This window comes from Pseudopodoces humilis, chromosome 7, assembly GCF_049639895.1.
Source record: "Pseudopodoces humilis isolate 2021_Gansu_Grassland_sample_001 chromosome 7, ASM4963989v1, whole genome shotgun sequence".
NCBI classification, from domain to species: domain Eukaryota; kingdom Metazoa; phylum Chordata; class Aves; order Passeriformes; family Paridae; genus Pseudopodoces; species Pseudopodoces humilis.
Window position 1 is genome coordinate 26,926,461 of NC_142206.1, and position 22,069 is coordinate 26,948,529.

The 22,069-nt window shown below is 41.2% G+C and overlaps 2 protein-coding genes across 2 annotated transcripts in view; one reads left to right on the forward strand and one right to left on the reverse strand.

Moving 5' to 3' along the window:
- The window catches only part of STARD9 (StAR related lipid transfer domain containing 9), a 96,158-nt gene extending 89,153 nt beyond the window's left edge, over nucleotides 1-7,005 (forward strand). The window contains exons 25-34 of the mRNA XM_014251875.2: nucleotides 514-711; nucleotides 1,859-2,042; nucleotides 2,532-2,678; nucleotides 3,335-3,440; nucleotides 4,048-4,190; nucleotides 4,424-4,488; nucleotides 4,577-4,782; nucleotides 5,180-5,259; nucleotides 5,657-5,815; nucleotides 6,872-7,005. Coding sequence (XP_014107350.2) covers nucleotides 514-711; nucleotides 1,859-2,042; nucleotides 2,532-2,678; nucleotides 3,335-3,440; nucleotides 4,048-4,190; nucleotides 4,424-4,488; nucleotides 4,577-4,782; nucleotides 5,180-5,259; nucleotides 5,657-5,815; nucleotides 6,872-6,973 — 1,390 coding nt within the window. The 3' untranslated portion in view covers nucleotides 6,974-7,005. The remainder of the gene's footprint in view (nucleotides 1-513; nucleotides 712-1,858; nucleotides 2,043-2,531; nucleotides 2,679-3,334; nucleotides 3,441-4,047; nucleotides 4,191-4,423; nucleotides 4,489-4,576; nucleotides 4,783-5,179; nucleotides 5,260-5,656; nucleotides 5,816-6,871) is intronic.
- A 3,752-nt stretch (nucleotides 7,006-10,757) lies between these two features.
- CDAN1 (codanin 1) overlaps nucleotides 10,758-22,069 on the reverse strand; it is a 31,736-nt gene continuing 20,424 nt past the window's right edge. Inside the window, exons 18-28 of the mRNA XM_005522601.3 lie at nucleotides 21,354-21,487; nucleotides 20,625-20,728; nucleotides 19,027-19,176; nucleotides 18,554-18,617; nucleotides 17,986-18,064; nucleotides 16,889-17,046; nucleotides 15,827-15,934; nucleotides 15,388-15,451; nucleotides 13,988-14,190; nucleotides 13,178-13,285; nucleotides 10,758-12,483 (exon numbers count right to left, since the gene is read on the reverse strand). Of these exons, the coding sequence (XP_005522658.2) occupies nucleotides 12,358-12,483; nucleotides 13,178-13,285; nucleotides 13,988-14,190; nucleotides 15,388-15,451; nucleotides 15,827-15,934; nucleotides 16,889-17,046; nucleotides 17,986-18,064; nucleotides 18,554-18,617; nucleotides 19,027-19,176; nucleotides 20,625-20,728; nucleotides 21,354-21,487 (1,298 nt within the window). The 3' untranslated portion in view covers nucleotides 10,758-12,357. The remainder of the gene's footprint in view (nucleotides 12,484-13,177; nucleotides 13,286-13,987; nucleotides 14,191-15,387; nucleotides 15,452-15,826; nucleotides 15,935-16,888; nucleotides 17,047-17,985; nucleotides 18,065-18,553; nucleotides 18,618-19,026; nucleotides 19,177-20,624; nucleotides 20,729-21,353; nucleotides 21,488-22,069) is intronic.

The window sequence follows — 22,069 nt, forward strand, 5'->3', positions numbered from 1 at the left end:
ATGTACCTGGTGATGTGGGAATATGTTTAATTGATTTATTGCAATGTAAAAATGATGGATCCATCCTATTTATGGAAATACCCCATTCATGCTTCTGTGAATAAATGCTGCTCTATAAAAAAATAAAAATAATTTTTAACCCCCCATAAATATACAAAATAAATTTTTTTAAAAAGCAAGGTACTCAATTCTTGTGATTGTAGAACTCAGTTTGTGAAACCGTTGCAACAAAAAATTTGGAAGCAGCTACATTAGTCTCCATCCTCACTTTGCCTCTCAGCCATTACCAGCAGTAATCACAACCCTCTTATACATTTCCTGCTGTCAGAAAAGCAGTGGCATTTTAGAATTTCTACATCATCTCTCAGCATGTAGACAAAGAGGTATTAGATGGTATTAGAGTCTATAAAAATTTTACATTACAAATCTACCTAATATTTAAGTGCTTTAAAAAGTCAGAAAATGTAACTTTGCAGGGTGCATTTTGTCACTCTAATCACATTTCCCTACCAGACACATGAGAACTATTGAAACTCTGAGGAAGGAAAGAGTAAAAAGGCTACAAAGATACCAAAGAAGCCGAAGCCTGAGCCCCCAAAAGCACTTGAGTCTGTCCCAGACTCTGGATGCAAGTCAGAGGGATCTAGATCTCCCCAGCAGACGCCGAGAATATCTGCAACAGCTGAGAAGAGATGTGGTGGAAAACACCAGGTAGGGCATTAGAAACCTCTCTTTAGGCCTGATGTTCATTCACAGTGTTCACAATGGGTGCACATTAATGGTTCTTACTGACATCCGAGACTTCAGGGGCAGAATTCCTCTCAGTGTGGGTGCATTAACCTTTGGGATAGAAAATGCTTTCAGGAAAAACACATGCCTGATTTTAGAAAATATTCATTAAAATCTTGGGTCTAGTTTTATGTCAGTCCATAACAAGTGCCTAATTTATTATATGTGTATGATGGATGGGGACAGCCAAGTATTCAGTCTGGACTGATTAGAGACCAGTTTGTCTTCTCACTCCTTGTTGTGATTTAGAAATGGTATTCTCCAATTTAGTACTCCCACTAAAATTAGTGCTGCTTCCCCGCCCCCTCCAACTGGAGGTACAAAAGGTAAAGATCATGGATTGAGATAAGAACAATTTGCTGGAAACAGCAATAAGATAAGAAAAAGAACAGTAACAGCAACAGCATTAATAACAAAAGGTGTAAGAAAAGATTCAAGTGGAAAGCCCCCAGAGAACAGACAATACGGGATGGCTCCCTCTGCCACATCTCAGCTGCAAGGAACCCCTTCTCCCCAGAAAAGCCCCTTTACCCCACTGACAGCAATGATTTGAGGCAGTACAGAATAACCTCTGTGTCCTGGCCATGCCCCCTCCCAGCAAAATTAACCCTGTCCTGGCAGAAACCAGAACACTCCTTCACTAACTTAAAAGCCACTGAGTTCAGTTTCCTTTTAACTATCAGAAAAGCTCTGCAACACTTCACTGTTTAGAATTCCAGTTTCTCGTCCCCCACCATATTCCCTAAATGCTTTGTGGTCAGGAGACAGTTATTTTCCCAACAGAGCAATCTTGTATGTGATATGCCAAAGCCATAATTTTATATCATATGGAGACCTGATTTAGAAACCACTGTAGTAATCTCAGTAATAAACTGGACTTGCAATCTGAGTAATTTTCCAAGGCTTAGGTCTACTTAGCCATTAGTGAGCAAAGAGAAGCTTTTTGGAGGCTGGTGTGGTGGTTCTAATTGCTTTTCTGGCAGGTTTTCCTGTTCTAAATTGAAATGTGATTTTCTCATTGTATTTCAAGTAATTATGTGTGTTTCCCCTTACTTGTCCATTCTTACAGAGTTCAAGAACCAAAAAGAAGAAGCATTCAGCACCCTTCAGACATTGAACTGTTGCTCCGAGACTATCAGAGGGCACGAGAGGAAACCAAAACTGAAATTGCAAGAGCTAGGGACAAACTTAGGGAGAGGGCAGAGCAAGAGAAAAGACGGATACGGGAACAAATATTTTCTCAGTTACAGAAGGTGAGCATAATAGAGAGTATGCATAATCTTGAAGTTCTCAGGAATTCCTTTATATGTAATTTTTATTTGGTCTTCTAGCATTGAGTAGTTGCATTGGTAAAGTAAAATCTTTAGCCTTTAACAACTGTATTTGACCAGCAAGTTTATTCAGGGGCTTGAGAAGTAGACAAAGAGCAACAAATGGGACTGAAAAGACATTTTTTTAATAAAATTTCTTCCTCTTAAAAGTATCCTAGCATTAGTTTGATAGTTTGAACTCTTATATGTGGAGAAAACAGCAAAATTTGCATTTTCCCAGACTGCCAAGTTTTACAGGGTCATTCACTCTACGGTTTATATGATCCTAGGCTTTTAAAAACACCTGCTTATTTAATGCTTTCTGTATGGCAAGTTTGTGGGATTTCTTTAGGTCCCTCTTTTCAACTTTCAGTGCTGGGGTGGGTTTGGTTTATTTTTTTTTTGTTTGCAATACTGTGATGCCTATTACAGGAAGAAGCAAGACTGAAGACTCTTGCAAGTACAAGCACTTTATGTACAGACTCCAGCCTCAGCCTCTCCTCTGGCCCAACATCTGGTTACAACAGCAGTAATACTGCCACATACACTGCAAGTAACTTCAGCAGCCAGGAAGGGCAGGTGAGAAACCACTGCTGTGTGAGACCCATGTCTCCTGACACCTCAAGCACAGAGGCATTATGTAGGAACAGAGACAGTTTTTGAGATTATTTCAATTCTGCCACAGCTATGAAGCAGGACAAGTTTGTACTACCAGTACACAGATGGGTGACATGGGGTGAGGGAACAATTTTTAATGAAACTGCTAAGGACAATGACACTTATTTTGCAGTTTTTTGTTTTCTGGGGTTTTTTTTTTAATTCATAGATAAAAAACCAGATAGTTACTACTGCCTATGTAACTATCAGAGATCTGCCAAATGTTTTAGAAACAACAGACCTTATCTTGTGATAAATCTGATAGCATCTGATATTCTGTGTGCCTCCCTCAATTATACATGCATTGACATAAGAGTTTCCACGTGTGAAAATGGACTTTTCTGAAGTCACTTTTGAAGTATGAACCCATGCTAGTTCCTTACACTTGCTTTGCTAAATTTCCCAAGTCAAAGTATAATTTCATAAGTAGGGGAAAGGCAAAGGGGGTTACCTCATGATAAAGAGAAGCTTCCAACCTTGTAAGGCAGATTTGCTACTAATATTCCACTGCTGATGTAACACAATTTATTTTTCCCACTTCAAATGAATGCTCCCACTTCTGCACTTTCTTTAATCAGGTTTCTTCTGGAAATACTTTGGTTTTAACTGATACACGAGGTCGCTCAGCTGCCAGAAATAGTCAGCTTTATACATTAGAGCCATTGCATAAGGAGTCAACATTTGGTAAGTAAAACATAGATTTGCTTCTTTTGAGTCCTATCCCAAAGCCTAATGAGATTTGTCATTCATGCAAATCAAAATCTAATTTGAATCTGGGTATTTCAAGGGTGTCCCTACCTTTACATGACTTCAGAAAAATACCATCAACTAGTAGCCAGAGCTTGCTTAGAATTTCTTTAAATATTAAATGGTGATTTGCTTCCTCTGAAGTAGGTCTTTTGATATGGTAACATCAAAGTACAGCTGTTTGAGATAATATGAGGATAATATTTTGAATGAAAGAAGGAGGCAAGGGGTATGGGGCCCAAATCTGCAATGAGTATATAAGTGTACAAACAAATCCTTATTTTTAGCCCCAAGAGTTAAGCTATTTCTCCTTATTTTATTTTCTTACATGTGGCAATAACAGTTAAAACTTCAGTACTGCAAGATATAACTGCAGTGTAATTACCAACACAGAATGTCCAGGCAAGGGATGTTATCACTCCTTCATTAGGATCAGATGGATTGGGGGCTCCAGTGGAGAGTTTAAGTCCCTACAATTTAAGAAGAGTGGTGGGGTTGTATTTTAAAATTTTTATTCCCTCTCCGGCTTTTTTATTTCCTGCAGAAGCCAGCAGAATTCAGCCACCTCTTCCTTCAAGTGGCACCAGCTGTAGGTTCACTCATGGATTAACTATTTCTGTCAACTCTTCTTCAACAAAAGGATACCAAGATTTATCCAAACATATCTTGGCTAATGCTACCACTGAGGTAAGTGAAAACAGAGTTTTCACTTATTCCTCCTGGAAGTTGTAGCAAAAATGGGTGGGACAAGTCTTGTTCTACATCACAAACAGTTACCTATTTGTCAGGTACAGACACCGAACGATTTTGAAGGATGGGTAAAAGTGAGCCAGGCTGTAGCCATGGGTTGCAGAGGAGAGTGTGGGGTGTTAGCTGGAATATTTGAGTGAAGCTGGTGTCATTTTTCATTGTTTTCTAAGGTAATGGCAGCATGCTCTCACAACCTGAGGAACCTCTACACATGCCAAGCAGCAGCTGGGTGGAAGTAAGTTTCTGGCAGGTCTGTGTAAGGGGAGGACTTTCTCTGTACCTGCCCCTCTTGTGGGCAAATAGCTTTTGTTTGCCTTTGACAGATATCAGTGCACAGAAAAAGAGGTGCAGGTGTACTACAAAGTCTTCCCTTCAGCAACAAGGCATGGATTTCTGGGAGCAGGAGTGATAGAAAGACCACTTCCCTATGTGTGGGGACTGGTGAGAGATCCTGGCAAAAGGCATCTCTACGACAGCTCTATCAACACAGCTCGAATACACAAGAAGGTAACCAGCCACATTCACCTGGGTGAGTATCCTCACACGTAGCAGGTGACAATCACCATCACCATCTGGGTGTAGGCAGCCAGGAAGAAAGTTAAAGGCATCTTGCTTCATTTCTTCAGGTGTAAATAAACAATTTCATTATTTAGTATGGGAGCTTCAGCTTTGCAAGACTTTTCCAAGGCTGATATCAAACACATCTTGCTGGGAAGTGGAGCTAGAGACAGCAGTTTGCAAGTAAAAATAAACCTGAAGTGGCTTGAAAAAGCATTTTAAATTATATATTACAGCATATGAACCAGAGCTCTGCTCCCAGGCAGCAAGTCAAAATAAAATATATATCTGCATGGAAGGGGTGGGGGAAACTCTGACAAGTTGAAGTTGTCAAAGTCTAATTCCCCTTTCTTATTTTTTTTCCCCAGTGTATTTAGTGACTGATACCTCCCTGTGTTACCTAAAGCAGCCCCGGGATTTCTGCTGCATTACTGTAGAAGCCAAAGAGGTAAAGTGAACATTCTGTCTGCAGCATAGAAAAGGAGTTGTTCTGATTATCTGGTTCAAGGATAAAGGAGAGAAAGTCAATCTTCATACCTGCAGAATTGCCAGTGTAGCAGAAAGGAAAGCCATGCCAGTATCACACAAGTGAATTATGTGTAAAACCCTCCTGTGAATGACAATTGCCAACCAAGGCCCATCAGACAGTAACACAAGTGTAACACAGTATATTCTGGTTGCAAACAGGCAGGATTTTGACAAAAAGCGTATTTAGTAGATAACATGAAAAATTACTAGTCTTTTAAGTAAGTAATGTGAGAAATATGCCTCATGGCAAACAAAGAAAACATCGCTGTATGCATAAAATTTTTCAAATTGTCATCTTTACACCTTGTCATGTGCAGGAGAACTTGTCTGTCCTGGCTATGCAGTCTGTCTATGATGCATCCATGCCTCACCCTTGTAAAGAAGCAGTGAGAGGGGAGATTTTGCCAAGTGCTTGGATACTGGAACCTGACATAGTGAATGGAAGAGAGATCACCAGAGTTATTTACATGGCACAGGTAAGGATTTTTCTGTTTGTCCAACTGTGAATGTAAAAAGCTGTTACACAGCAGAACACTTGAAAGCTGGTAAACAACAAAAAAAACAATCCTTATGCTAGACTCCATGAACCTTACGAAGTGACCACGAAGTCACCTCTTTCATGCTTCTCAGTGTAGAGACTCTCACTAGGATTGTGTTTAAGCATATGTTCCCAAGTTTGTACAGCATTCAAGGCTGCTTCCTTGGATATGAATTTCTTCTGTAAAGGTTTATTAGCAATTGTAGTGTATGTTGTGTTCTCATGTGGTGAGCCAATATGGGGAATCTTGTTTGCATTTCTGCCTAGCTGTGGACACAGGAAGTCTACCTTTGATTATACTGTTTTCAAAATCCATGAAAATACTTGGTGCATTTTTCTAACCAAAGTCATTAGTCTTCACACTTGATGCAAAAGTTAAGATTAGTATTCCAATTAAGAATAAGAAAATGATAATCTTATAATCCATTTTTTAAACTAATTTGAAAAGTAGGATCTCTTTGAGAGAGGCGTATAAGCATTTAAAAATGTCCAGAAGAGCATGCCTTAATGTGCAAAATTTATTTAAATGCTTACGTAAAGATAAATGCCATTAGTCCTTTAAACTCATCTATTTAAAACCTAAGGATACATTTTAAAAAATATCATTAATTAGCACATGCATTTTACAATGCATAGGTGAAATGTATATATGCATTTTTAAATTTTATATACATTTCATATTGCCCTGTAGTGTATGCACACACATTTTCAGTAACACTGTGTGTCTCAAACTAGTAAACTTTAATCCAAGCTCAAACTCAAAAGCAATGTGGGTCATACATGCTAGAAGTAACATCAAAAAGCAAAGTTTTGAAAGTCTGTGGAGTATTGGGAAGAAAAAAGATACAAACCACACAGTAATGATGGCATTTGTCCATTAACTACTTCTGTGCCTAACACAGACTCATTACGTCAGAGCTATTCCAGACTGGAGAAGTGTTCTGTTTAAAACAGGTCCAGACTCCAGCCTGCAGCCTTTCCTCTAATCCTGCAGGTGGACCTTGGTGCCCCGGCCATCCCTGCCAGGCTCCTGAGTTCCATGGCGAAGCGGCAGCCCCTGGTGATTGCTCGGCTGGCTCACCTGCTCGCTGCCTAGTGCTGCAGCACCACCGGGCACTGAAGAGCCCCTGACAGCTCACAGGGACACACAAGTGTCAGAAAAGGTCATGGAAAATGCTGCCTCCTGAGGCAGCCACCACTGAGCCTCACTTCAGGAGCCTGGCGGCTACTGCTGGACTATATGGAAGTACAGTTAGAGAAAAGGATCATTTGTTTTAGCCAACACTGCTTACAAGAGATGCAGCAAGTTTAGTGGGGAACCTTTCCTCCTGGGAACAGCAGTGGAAAACCTCCATGGAAGAGAAGAAAGGTGTGCTGCTCTATAAAGTGCAGAGGAAGAGACTTTGCTTTACAATGCCAGAAATCTTAGAGTGTATTATTTAACTCCTGTTTCCAAGCAGCATCAGAGATCAACTTCTTTCTTTCAGTATGCTTAGGCTGGAAGCAGTATCTGTATGGCTTGAGACCTTTAACAAGCTCTTGAGCAGAGCTGCAAAGTCACCTTCTAATGATGAGATAAGTACCAAATGCAGAATTCCTGACTGTGTAGATAAATAATTTATCTTAGCTGGCTTCCTGTTCCGTTCCCCTTGAAGAGGGAAGTTAAAGTAGCGCAATATTCACTAGTCATCCTACACCCTGGATAGATTTTTTCATGTATTTGCTGACTGCCTGCAGCCAGTGTAAAGTGTTTCAGATTACCACGATGCTATGCAGCATCAGTGGACACCACCATACCTCAGGACACAGTTTTACTGTACTGCAGAATCAGGTGCTTTGAAATAAAGAAACCAAACCATTCTACACAGTGACACTGTCACGGGTAGGTTAGTAATCTGCTTGTTTCTAGGATTTAAATCCTGCAAGTGAGAGTAGCTCCAACATGTTTCCATAATGGCTTTTTCTATCAGCTCTTCTACACTTTCACCCAAATGCATTAGGAGCAGAAAATATAGCCTGGTTATAGTTTTACCACATTTCTTTGTTCATAATGTGACCAGCTGTCTCACTGCAGCAAACACAGATTCTTCCCATTCAATTACCCCATGGGATTTCTGTGGCACTTCGTCCAACAATCCTGCTGTCAGGCTTTACATATTCGTTCAACACAATCCCTAGCTGGTTCACATGTTCCTAAATTTAAACAAAACCACAACCACCTCAAATATCCAAATAACTTCATTTAATTCTTCAGCACAACAGTACAAAATCACTTTAGATATATCTAAGCAATAAATGCTGCTATGTTATGCTTCCATTAGCTCAAAAAAACCCACATTGTTCAAGAAGCTCTTGCACTTTGAATCTGTCAAGTGAGAAATGTGTACTCAAGCATCCACCCTACTGCAGTCAGTGCCTGCTGCTGTAACACAGTTACTTTCAGTACAAGGTGCATCTTCCCAGCACATGGTGAAGTAGCTGCGCTTCCCACCTTTGAGTTCAAGAGCCAAGATCTACTTTTACTCTATCTTTGCACAGATGTAATTTTGTTTCTCAGCTTCTATGTTACTTCCTGTTACCCATATAGTGAATTTTAAATGAAAAGACAATAGCTATTCTAAATTGATACTTAAGAAAATAGCAGTTGAGACACACACCTGCCCAAAGGCTTCCTCCTCAAACTAGATCAGGGAGGATAACAGAACCTTTCACTTACAAATTTGCTTTGTTTCATCTTTAGATAGTCATGGTTACAATCTTAACACCAATGTATCAGTGCTCTTTTTTTTTGGTGAGGCACAGCCTTTTGCTAAAAGCCTGAGTTACAGCATGGTCCAATGCAGCATCACACTTCTTCCACGGCCCTCAAGGAAGAATGGGCAACCTGTCACAGTTTTCTAAAACTGATTAGAATGACAGAGTTCCAGATTTGCAACGTGTCAGCTTCCTCCCTTCAGTGGACACCCGGAAGGAAGAGCAAACAAGGCAGTACAGTAAAGCTGCAGGAAAAATGAGCAGAACCAGCAGCATTGGGATATTGGCTCTGTCCCCAGCGCTGCTTCCGTAGCTTTCCAGAGGAGGCAGGGGAGGTCTTCATACAGCCCACTACAATTTGCTCAGTGCTTTGCTTTTTTTCCCTTTTATTTTGGACACGGCACTAGTAATAAAGCAGTTTTTGTAGGAAAAACATCTCGGGGGATTCCTGTTGCTCAACGATGCCAGTGCCTATGAAGGATAGTGTCTTATTGTACAGTGCATCAGATGTTTATTTTTATATATACTTAATATTTCTTTTCTATGTTTACAAAATTAAGTTATTTATATATGCTTGGTTTGAAGCGTTTTTATATGCTATCAAAGCTAAGTTTTATTTTTATCAGTATTGAATTAATGTAACTTTTTTTTTAATACAACCTTCAATTGATACTAAAGAGCCTATTTATATGAATGTTTTCTTTTGCAAATACAACATTTTATGGTACTTGCTAATGTATGACATTGGTTTGTTTGGAAGGAAGAAACGAAGGCCCAGCAGATATCAAATTTGGTAATGTACAACAGTCAAAAGCCAACTTCCTGTAAGTTACTGCTGAGCAGCAGATGATCAAACCAATTGTGTTGTACCACCTAGGGTTGCATCTCTGCTCTTAAATCAAGGTTGCTATTTTCATATCCACAATAAATAGTATTTTCTACACAAGAAAATGCGCTCCACCTTATTTTGCTCCAGCTAAGCTACCCATGTATGGAACTATGCTGGATAGAAAAACACAAAGGCAAGTTTGTGATAACAGTAGGTCTCCTATTTAACTGCTGAGGAATGAAATATGAACTTTTGGCACAAGAATCAAGAAGCCAGTCACTGCTTAAATTTGGGTCCTGTGACAGTGCTTTCTCTAAGCAAAGGGGTTTTTGTTTGGTTATTTAAAAAAAAAAAGTCAGTTGGGTGGAGCTTCTTCCCAAGTCCTGTTACACAACACCCCAGACCAGCACATTCAGAAGTTAATATAACACCATTTTTGCTAATTCTCTTTTGAGATCTGTGAGTTTGCAATAGGAAAGACCAGCAGAAGAAAGGCCACATGTTCAGAGCTGGCTTTCAGTGAGCTCCTGCTCTCCTGCCTGCAGCACCTGTGGCACCAGCAGCAGTGCCCAGGACAGAGGGACAATGCCCGAGGGGCTCGCGCTGAGAGGCAGCCACGGGCCCAGGGGGCTGCAGAGTCCTGGCCTCACATTCACAGGCAGAAAACCTGTGTTCCACCCCTGCCCCTGTGCCTTGGATACAGAGTAGGGTGTCTGGTTTTACAGAGCAAACGTGCCTGGGGGCCGTGGGATGCCCAAAAATCAGCGACACTGTGTCAAGTCATAAGAACACAGAACAGAGGTGTTTCTTACCTGCTGAGTCCCACTGCAGAGTGTCTCCTGACTCATAGGGCACAGCTGTGTTCTCTGGTTGCTGGAAACTGCTCCTGGGGCTCAGTCACCTTTTAAATAAAAAACTTCCAAACATGTTGTATTAGTGAAGGATAATTCCAGTAGGCTGGGTTCATGGAAATAGCTGTCACCATAATATCTATACAAACAGTTTTATGATACCCAAATAAAATCCATGCCAGAACCAGGGGCACTGTTTTTTAACCTCTTATGGATCCTAGCTTCTTCCCTTTTCACCACCCTTTCCTTCCCTATGTAACAAAGTCAATTTCTATTCCAGCAGAAGCTCGACAAGCCAGACAGGAGATCTGTACTGTACTTTCTCTGCCCCATGCCCTGTGGCAAGGTACCCGTTTTGTTCTTCAGCCTAGTACCAAGAAGTTCTATACTGACAGCCTGAACACAAGACAAGACATTTTATAATGTTTATTATGACAACAATTTCAAATAAGCCTGCAGCAAAACATCACATAATACTCAGCCTCAGAGAGCAGATATGGCATGATATGGTGTACTTGCTCTTCAATTTGTACTGAATTGTTCCATTGTATTGCAGCATGCCTACTTTTGGGGACTCTTTCATTCACATCAGAAAGCCCCTAAAAAGAGGAATGCAGGTGGAACCTGCCAAATCTTTCAATACAGTGCTTAGTAAACAAAACAAGAAAAAACTATTATAGTTCAGACACTAATGTGCCTCTATGATTTCTCTTTCCGTATCACATTTTTAACAGAAGCCACAGTTCTATCTAATGAGTCCTGTCTGCAGTTTTTCTTGAATCACTGACTCCAAGATGTTACCTTTTCTCACCTTATACACGGAAGAGGTTAGTTCATTAGCAAGCTAAACAGCCCTGGACTTCACCTTGTCCAGAGGCTGTTCTTAAATAACACAGAACTTGCTTTCTGGAAAAACCTACACTAATAGCACACTCTTAGACAAAAGGAAATAATGTCCTGACTGCTTTGGGGCAGGGGGAAGGAATCCCATGAGACAGCTGATGAGCACCTAATCATGTTCTGCTACTCACCAGCAGTCCCTGCCCCAAACCTCAGGTCAAGGCAATACTTGGGAAGAAGGGAGTGAACAGGAGGTCACATTCTTGGCGACAATCTGTCTGTAAGGGCAGAAAATGCCCACTGTCCTCCAAGAAACAGGCCCCGTTCAAAACCCACTCTCCAGGGAATGTCACAGTGCTTCTTCACTACTTTGTCTGCTCTTCCAGGCTGTAGTTCTCTTGCTGCAGCACTTCCTGACTGAAAAAACCCAAACTCAAGGCAAGAAAGATTATAAAAAAACAGTGAATTGCAGCCAGATGCCATTTATGTTCACAACTATAAAAGTGTCTTAAAAATACTATCTTCTGTAAAAAATATAAACAGATATTTTATCTCTTGTTTCTATCAAAAGCCCTGGGAAATTACAAGTTCTGTTTCTAACAAGAGATGGAAAAACACTTAAGCATCTACAGCCTTTATGAGTAATGCCATCAATGGTCTAGTGGATTTATTTCATATGGTTTAATTTTTAAAATTAGTCTTAAAAAATTAAAATCAAACCTTCAATACTGAGCTTACAATGAAAAATAAATATAGGCACATCTCTGTGTCATACAGGTTCACCTCTTCCTTCCCCTGACTGTAGAGGCCTTGTTAAAAGACAACATGAGAAGTCACATTGAGTTAAGAGACAGCCACCAAGAAACCATCTCTCTGATCACAAAGTAACTTGAGTTGATTCCTGGGTTTGGTCACAGCCTGTTACTGCACAAATACAAAAAGTGTCTCTGAGTTCAAAGAACAGCTGCTCTGAAATACAATCAAGGTGCTTAAAAGACTTGACTTGGAGATCCATATGCTGATGCAAATCCTTCAGCAGAGTCACCATGGCAAAATGTCCATGACAGAAAGCCCAGTGCAGGTTTTGCACAAAGTGACCCCTTATCTTCAATATGCTCCCAGCAAAGAGCTCCCAATCCTTTCAGAAACACTGAAAATTCCATTTGCATCTTCATTAGTAATTTCTGTCCACAGAGTCCACCTCTGCTAACTTTGTGTCGTCACAGTAGCTAGAGATTGTCTGGTCAGCTCACAAGGGTTAGTCCTGGGCTCCTCTCTCTGATGTTCTGATACAAACACTCGGGATAGCCTTTTCAGGTCTTTTACAAAATCCTGTAACAAACAGATATAAACCAGAGAACTTTACAAGGTTAAACATGTTGATGGTTTTCCAGTGCAAAAACCTAGATGAACTGCAGAATTGACTGCAAGGATGAATGCCTGCAGACATGCTCACTCTCCCCTCTGATCCCCACACCCTCCTCAGACAAGATCGCTGCCACAATTTAAATGGTTAAAACAGCTCCAACACGCAAGTGCTCACCAGCCTTGGAATACTGTCCATTTTTAGCAAGGCATTTGGGTGGATTCCTACATTTTGATTGTGGCCAGAATAGTGAGACTCCTCTAGAACGTTCCAACTGCTCTCACACTCTGGTGGTAGGAGGCACAGGGATTTAAGACTGATCAGTGAAGACCCTTTCCAACACGTCATTCTCAGCTGGAAGGCAGCAAGAATGACTGAACTGAGAACTGGTCACTGAGCCAGCTGGTCTCCAAACTGGTTTACAATTTTCTTGGAAATGTTTCCACTGCACAGGAAATATTGGATTCCCACAAGTACAGCTTTCAGCCAAACACTCCTAACAGAAAGAAGCTTATTGGAAACCAGTCCTTCCTTTGCATTATGAAGGAACAAAAGATGAGAAGGTTATAAGCCATATCTATATGAAATAGAAATACAAAGATTGTCTGTTTATATAACTTTTTCATTTCACTTATTGCTCATGCATATCTAATTACTTACTGAGGGCCAAGGGAGCTCTTCAAGGCTACGCAGGCAGCTCTGGATTTCACTAGTTCTCATTAGTTCATGTTCTATAAGACCATGAAGCAAGAAAAGGAACAAATCCCACTGCACAAGAGAAGAAAATATCAACATTTCAAAACATGTTGTGTGCTTATTTCTTTATCTATGTATAATTCATACTTTTCTTTTTGGATCAGAACATGGAGAAAAGGAGCAAGCACGTTATCTATCTGCGTGTGACAATGGGGACAAGAGCAACATCCAAAATGAGTGAACAGAATTCCTTTAGTTCATATATTGATTGTATCCTACCACAAAGTCTCAAAATTCTCAGTTTATGAACACACCGAGAATTTAGTTCCTGCCTGATCAAGAACAGCATGAAAAATTATTTCTTTGACTTCTGAAATAAGTTGTGCTTAACCTGCAACTACATCGGGTGATTTTCAGGTTTCGTTGCGGTGCCTGTAACTCCACCACGCATGCAGAAATGCAAGCTGATAAAAGACATGAGAATGCAACCCATGACAGTCATGTGTGCCTGGCCCTTGCAATATCCCAGGCCAAATGGCCCATTCTGCCCTTGGCTCCTAACCAAAACTGTGCCTTCTCAAGAGCCCCCCAGGCAGGTACCACCCCCTGACAAGCTGCACACATCCCTCTCTCTCACTGCCCTGCAGAAACAAGGCCAGCCAGCAGCAGCCAAACCCCGCTGGCCTCGGTCACACGAGCCACCCGTGAGCAGTGCGGGCTGGCAGAATTCCTACACGAGTGCCAGCCTGCTCCACACATCAGAATGGGCTGTACCTCCTGCTGCTTAGCTTCTGCGAGATAACCCATGTTCTTCTTGCTGAAGATCAGCTGCACAGGTACAGACGTCCCAAAGTCCTCCTTCCAGATGGAGAACAGCAGTTTTAGGAGGCCAGAGGTGGGACTGTTCTTTACATGCAGGCTCTCAGGGCTCTTCTCTGGGGATTTGATCCCAAGACTCAGAGGAACACGATCTGAAACTAAGAAAAGGATGAGAAATTAATTCTTATAGCTGCATTACTTCCTTTTATAGTCATCATCTTGGTTCAGCAGCACACTTCAGGAGCTCAAACCAGTGAACCTAAGAGGAATGGAGTTTGGAAATAGGCAAAATTATGAGCTTTGACACTGTACACAGCATGACATAGGAAGAGATTTATACTCCTCAGACAAAGACTATCAATTGGTTGGAATATAGCCCCAAGTCTTGAAAGTCAGCCTAATATTTAGTCAAAGAAAACCTAGGTGTTACTGCAAAGGAGAGAAGAGTAGCACAGTTAAACATTTAAGTCTACAGACAGACTGAACAGTTGTTCAGTTTAGACTGGCGTAGTTTAGACATGACTTCACACGTGTGAAAGTAAAGCTGAACTTAACTGCAGATGAACCTAAACAGAAGGAAGATAGCAGCTCTTCCTAGTCTAATGTCTAGGTTGACACTGCTGCCCCCAGAATAAATTTCACAATATTCAGATGTGAACTGCCTTCTGAAAAAACAAATTACATATAAAATTTCTAAAGCTGGTTCTAAACCCACAAAATTAGAAGGCTGCCCATGAAGAAATAACCTGTGTTGAGACCACAAGCTCCTGCTCAGAGAAAAGCCGTATTTACACATCAGAGCAAGAGAAAAAAAGCAAATTGAAAATGTTCACAGGAGTCATAATACACAGAAAACAAGTTACTTCCATTCTTTCCATAAAAAAAAGCCAAAAAAGCATAATTTAATGGAAAAGGCCCTTACTTATAAGGAAAAAAACCAAAACTCAACCACAATTTTTCAGAAATTAATGAAATAAAATTAATAAAATAATAATTAATAATTAACAATAATAATTAATAATAATTAATAATTAATGAAATTTCAGAAATGAAAAATATATCCCATATTTAACTGAAGGTGTCAATAAATAAAAAATGTGAAAAGATACCTTTCACATAAAAGGTGTGAAACAGGTCAGAGGAATGGTTAGTCACTGTACAAATCTGATATGCAGAATGTAAGAGGGAATAAGAACAACCACCCAATTTGACAGAAAAAAACATCTGTAGATGCAGTGACACCAAAGAGAATTAAATATCTATGAGCTCTAAACACTTAAATCTCTGACCTCAAGGATCTAAGAGAGCTGTAATAACATATTTCAGTCTTAAATAGCTTATCATAATTCACTTACCCAGCAAAGACGCCAACTCAACCGTACACCTGGCCAGCTGCTGTTCTGATGTGGGACACATGAACTGGAAAACACAAAAAAACACTTTTTTCCCGCCACACAGCAGACAGCACAAAACAGGGCTTCACAAGGGATAAAAAATATCTGAGAAGAGCAGGCAATTCACAGCAAGAAGCACAGAGCTGTAATGAGGAGACCACTAAAGACTGAAAGACAAAAAGTTCATATATGAAAAGGGGATTTACAAGGGCAAGCTGAAGTAACAAGCAGATCTACACAGTATAAAAAAATGCACTGCAATGTTGCCACGTTTGAGCTCAAATAAAAACCCCTCAACTGAACTCAACTGTGAGGCAAGACAAATTAAGAAGTTTACAGGTATCAAGACAGCACAAAGTGATTCAAAGGGGGATTTTGTTGGTTTTTTTACGTCTTTTACCTTTCTGCATCGAAGTGTCTGACTCAACCTTCCTAGCAAGCCCTCCAGCCACACGTAGTTGACCACTTCACCCTCCTCCCGTGGGCCCACAGCAACACAGAGCACATCCTTGGTAAGAAAGACAACAGCACACACATTAGTATCCTGCTCTTCCACAATCAGATCCTTGGATCTGTGACAGAGCAGTTCATAAATAGTCCTTGGGTCCTCATTAAAACCAAAACCTAAATTAGTATATACATTTCATAACACAGATTAAAGCAGATTTTTCACAACCTTACCAAGATCTCATTTTCTAGCATAGTTCTCATTAATCTTATGAAGTAAATTGAATGATGGCAACAAATTCATCTTCCTTAGAAGTAAAGGAAGCACTGAAAGCTCTAGATAAATTTGGCAGCACAGCAAGCAAGTTCAGGGTAGAAGTGCTACAGAAATCCAGAGCCCTCATATATTTTCAGGGAAGCTTCAGTGCCAACCCAGAGGTTTCCTCACACAACTTACCCCCCCCCCCTTTTTTATTTTAGCACAAGCAAGAAAGCATTAAAGGATGTGAACTCATTTTCACACAACTGCTGGGAAAGCAATGACAGTGATAACCTAAAGCATTACTTTTTTGCCGAGCAGATAAGCTGCTGCAAAAAACACAGCCAGAATATATAATGGTAAAAAAGTGAGGGGTTCAGAATTCTTTTCCTTTGGGGGTACATAGCTTAAATGATTTCAAAATCGTACACAATACCATGGTCTGCACTGTGGTTTCCATCCTTATTCATATCAAAAAGGCTACACTGCCATGCTACCAGAAACCTGTATTTGAGATAGCACCCCTAACAGAGTCCCTAACAGGGAACTCAGACCTAGACACAGCCAGCAGGGAAAAACTGAGAACTTTCCATCGTGCTTCGTAAGCACTCCCCACAGCCACCTCCTCAGAACCAGAATCTTCTCTTAATAAAACCTAAAGAAACAAACAAAACCCCACAAAACAACAATAAAAACAAACCACAAAAACACCATGTAAAAAGCAGAAAGGCAAGCCAGGAAGTGAATACCATGTACCTTAATCTCATTGATGATCTGGGAGGGAAATGGAGCACAGTGCTGGCAGCCTGGAGTACAGTCCCTTCTCAACTCAGGAGCATCCTCGCCTGGCAAGGGAAATCCTGGGACTTTCAGCATTCTGTTGAAGGTTGCCTTCACTTCCCTTTTGATGAGTGCTACAGAGAACAAATCCTGTCTGCTTCAGTTTTTGTCTCCACTGAAGCAGAGAATCATTTCCAAACACTCTTAGCCTCTCATTCCAAGGGCCACAGCAAATAAGGAAAAAAGTTTATATTTTCAACCCCCTCTCTCTGACCTATATTTTAATGGGCAGAGGCACATGTGGAGAGGGTGTGCAAACTCACAGCTGTAGAAGGCAGCCACCCATCACTGCCAGGTACCACTGGCAACTCATCTCACTTTCCATAAAAATATTTCCATAGGTTTAACAAACACAGTAGCTAAGCCAGAAGGCAATGCCAAAGTAGAAAGCTGATTCAGTGTGATCATACCAGTTCAACCACTGTGCCCATAAAAACCACGTGTCTTCTACCAAAATACATTTTGATCAGCATCCAAAACACTAAACTCCTGTGGCTGAAAATGGTACTTGGACATTCTTCACCAGGCTTTTGGCACAACCTCTTGAAAAAAATGTGTTTTCAGAGACTCTGAAGAGTTGCCATAGCATTATTACAGAAAAAAAGGACTACATTTGCCTTCAGCCTGCAGAAAACACACCCAATCCAAGAAGTGTTTGTTTTACAGGAGATTTCAGAAGTGCTCTGTACAGGTGAACCATAAGGTGGCTTGAGGCAGCAGTTGTATGTATACACTGGAAGTGCTAAGACAACTTCAGATGACATTTCCACAGCATTTACTCTCACCATCCTACAAGACTAAAAATCACTACCACGGGCCAAGCCCAAAAGATCCCCAAAGAAGTTTCTTAGAGCTAAAAATCATTCCTGTTATTCCTAAGCAAGGAGGGACAGAGCAACTGCATGTTTTCCGCTAAAAGAAGAACGAACAGGACCAAGTACTTTATAACACTGTCTGTCCCTTCATCTCAGAAAAGAGAGTACAATGCACAGGTTCAAGGTGAAAAGACTCACCTGCAATGTTGGCAGAGAGCCAGCCACAAGCTCTCTCGGTAGCCAATTCCACTGCAATGTTTTCTGCACTACTTAAAACCTTTACAGGGAGGATAACAAATGATAGAAGATTTACTATCAGCCACAGCACTGCAGTCAGTGAAAATTCAGAAGGAAGTCTAAAGGAAAAAAGATTAATTTTGGCATGCAACAATTAAACTGAGCACCACCACCTCTATGGAAACTGCTGGTTTGAGCAATACAACTGACCCGTTTTGATTTTCCAAACCTCATCAACTCTTTGTGGAAGTGGATGCTAAAACAAATGCACTATCATTGCAAGATAAACACAATTTATATAACATCCTAGCCTCATTAGTCAGCTATGAGCTGGAGTATCACTTTACCCAGAATATGCAAGGCAGCTCAGTAGAAGTGACTCTCCTTAGCTGTCCCTCAATCCTCCCATGAGAACATCAATAGATTCGCTTGACCTGAGCTATTAAGGGATAAGTGAAGCAGCAATGGAAAAATGGTAATGATCTAGACAAAGTCAATGCTCTTAAGAAGTCTTAGGGAAAATACATACTGCTGCAGATGTCTCTTCTGGCAACAACACCCTTACTGCCTCAGGACCTTTTTTTCTGCAAAATCTGCAAGAAAAGGAAGAAAGTGTGCCACAGGATTAGTCTAAGTTCTTGGACAACACTCAGAGGTTCATTATGTAGCAATGCAATAAATCAGGTGAGAAGAAAAGCCAAGGAAAGGATAATTACAAGCAATTAAGCTGCAATATCAATTTTCCAAAGACAGGAAATAAAATAGCTGCAGTGGATGTCTGTTTGGAGCTGGATGCAGAGGGACACACAGCACCTTTATTCCTTCTTACAAACACAGTTTTAACTGGCTGGAGGCACAGCAGACACTCACCATAAGAAAAGCAGAGGGCGTGCTTTATAGTTACCAGAACCTGAGCATGACAGGCCAAGCTAAATTAGGCTTATAGATTCTGCAGTAAGAAGAGATGGGAAGGCACAAGTTTAAATAACTTTTCCTCCTTACTCTCTGCCTTTGATGAGTGCCTGGGCCCCTTCCTCATATAGATGAGTGCACACCTCTTCAAGCAGTTTGTCATGATTAACATCCTCCTCCTTCACTTTATCTTGCAACATGACTTCAGCCCTCTGAACTAGCTCTGCTACCAATGTTGCCCTGCAACAAAACCAACAACAATCAGGCAGACTGAAATCAATACAAGGAAACAGTGCACACTAACTGTATCCAGCTCTTCTCCCCATTTTAGGGGGATACCCATCTCAAAGGCAGTAAGTCACTCTGCTAAAAACAAATCAATTGTGCTGTATTTAGTAGTGTATCATCCCCTTGTTCTGTATGTATGGAAGAAAACAGCAATGAAGACACCAAAATAATACTAAGACTCAGGAGTCCAAAGGCTTTAGGTTTTACTAAAAACTTATTTGGTTACAGGTCTCCTTTCTGGCAGCAATACCCTTGTATGCTCAGTTGATAGTGCTCAGAAGTTCAAAGATGTCAGCAGCAGCCCACTACAACCACCAGTCCTTAGGGGCTGATAACATTTAATGGCTTCAGCAAGCTGGACAACAGAACAGTACAAACTCTGAGCAAGCTCATGAGCTGGAGGGCAGGGCTGCCACACAGGAGGGCTGTGAAAAGAGGGAAAAATGGGCTGACTCTGCACCTGTACAGGCTGGGGTCTACTGGCTACAGAGCAGCTCTGCAGAAAGGACCTGGGGCTCCCAGAACATAAGGTGAGTTAGGAGTGTGCAAAGAAAGCCAACCTTATACTGGGCTGACAATAGCAACAGTGCAGCCAGCAAGTCAAGGGAAGTTATTGCTTCCCTCATCACTGAGAGGCTGCATCTGGAGTAGTGTGTCCAGCTATGGGATCTCAGGACAAGAAAGCCATTGACAATTTGTGTAACTGCAGGAGAAAAGAAAAAAAATTATTAAAATAGCTGGGATGCTGGAGCACACACCTACAAGGGAGAGGCAGTTTCACCTAGCCTGGAGAAAGAAAAAGCTGAAGGGAGAAGGAAAACTTATAGGGAAGACAGAACAAGACTTCCAGGAAGAACACTGCTAGATTGACAGGAATATGTACAGGCTGGAATAATGGATATTCTGACAGGATATAAGGAAATATTTTTCACCAAGCCTGGGAAAATTAAGCATTAGAACATGGTAGAAAGAGGTTGGCTGAATCCTCATCCTTAAGAGATAGAAACTTTTCCAACTGGAAAAGGTGCCAATATACCTGATCTAATCTGAAAGCTGGGTGCTTTGAGCAGGAGTTTGGATCAAGTGACCTCCAGAGGTCATTTCTGATATGAGATTTTCCTGTCCTTAACAAGAATGTTCTGCACAGGCTACAAAGCCTCAACACTGCACTACATTCACACACAAAGTGCCCCAAAAGTTGTATTCCCCTCCTCTCTACATCCCTTCACAAATTCCCCTCTACAGCAGGAGATGTTGCAGGTCACAGTCTTACACAGCCTTGGTGTTCTGCTACACAGCACTTCCCAGGGAAGCTTCTTTCCCTCATACACGCAAGTCTAAAGGATCAACTCCTTGCCTAATTGTAATGTAAAGTCACAGAACAGGTGACCAGCACTTACTTGATGTGCTTAACACAGTTGGATCCCACCCTCTCTGCCACAAACTCCACTGTTCTCCGTAGGGAAGGAGGCTGGTTGTGGAAGAAGGCCTGTTCCAAATCTACCTGTTCAAGAGAAAGCACTGCAATTGATTAGAGACGTAGGAAAAGACAATTTGCCTCCACTAGAACTTCCTGCTACCGTAGCATTCATCATTCCAGTTTTACTCCCTACTCCCTTCTAACCATTTAACCCAAAGGGTTATCAAGGTTTCTGAAGCTACAAAAAACCTGTAGAGGAAATGGGAGAGTTCTGACAGAGTCTACCAGTGAGTCACCAGACAGGGCTCATCTTTGGGAGAACAAGCCCTTTTAATTACAGACTGGTAATCTTGTAGGCTCCTACAGACATCATTCTTGCAGTGGAAAGCATGGCTACAATCTAACCAAAACAAAGTATGAGAAACATACCAACATTTAATGTTAAAGAAGAGAGAAACAGATAAATAAGGCTAGTTATTCCAACTGCAAAAATGTTTACTGAGGTTATCTGGATTTCAGCACCCACACAATATTCTAGCCACATGACTGTAACAGAAAAACAACAGAAAACCTGACTGTTAAACACAATGTTTCCCTGACATCTAGGTCCATTCTTTCCTTGGCACCAAGAGACCACTGTGTAACCTTACACTTACACAAGCAAATTTCTCCTGCCTCTTTGCCCCTTGTGACTCCCTAATTTCATTACCTGCAGCTTCCGCTGTGTGACAGAAGCCTTGGGTGCTAAGGACTCTGCAGCTGTGGGAGTGATTTTCCTTATAAAACCACCATTTTTTCCTCCACTACCAGCCACAAAAGAGGCAAGCAGTTTACGCAGCTCACCTGTACAAGAAAACACACAAAAGCAATCATCAACCTCATAAGCAAGGAGAAAAAACAAATTAATACCAAAACTCAAGAAAGAGACTTTCACTTTTCCAGTCCTGCTCCCAGAGCAGATTCTCTCAGCTTCTACAAAAGCAGAAGCTTCAGTGAAGCAGAGGGCGCATCCCACACGTGCAACTGGCAGGGCACAGCAAGGCTCTGAAAAGAGGAAGCTTCCAAAAAGCCCCCTAGCACATGGGACTTGTTCAGAAGGGAGCAGGTTATTTTATGCATTCCTTTTTAGTGTAGCAAGCAAGAACCATAAAGTCTACAAGGACAACAAGGCAAGCAGTTCACAAAAAATTCCACGAGTCAGGAGCAAATACTGGGGGAAAAGCTGGACAACCTATTCACCTCTAGAAGCCTTTGCGATACAGGTTTAACACAGTTTTCCCATTAAGTCCCAAGAAGAAGAGCACCATCTCCCCATCTGGGACTCTGTGGTCAACAGAGAGGAGTTTCACCATTGGTAGACAGATTCCATGAAAAAGCTGTCTCAAACTAAAACCTGACAAAACACCAGGACACAAAAGGATTCTT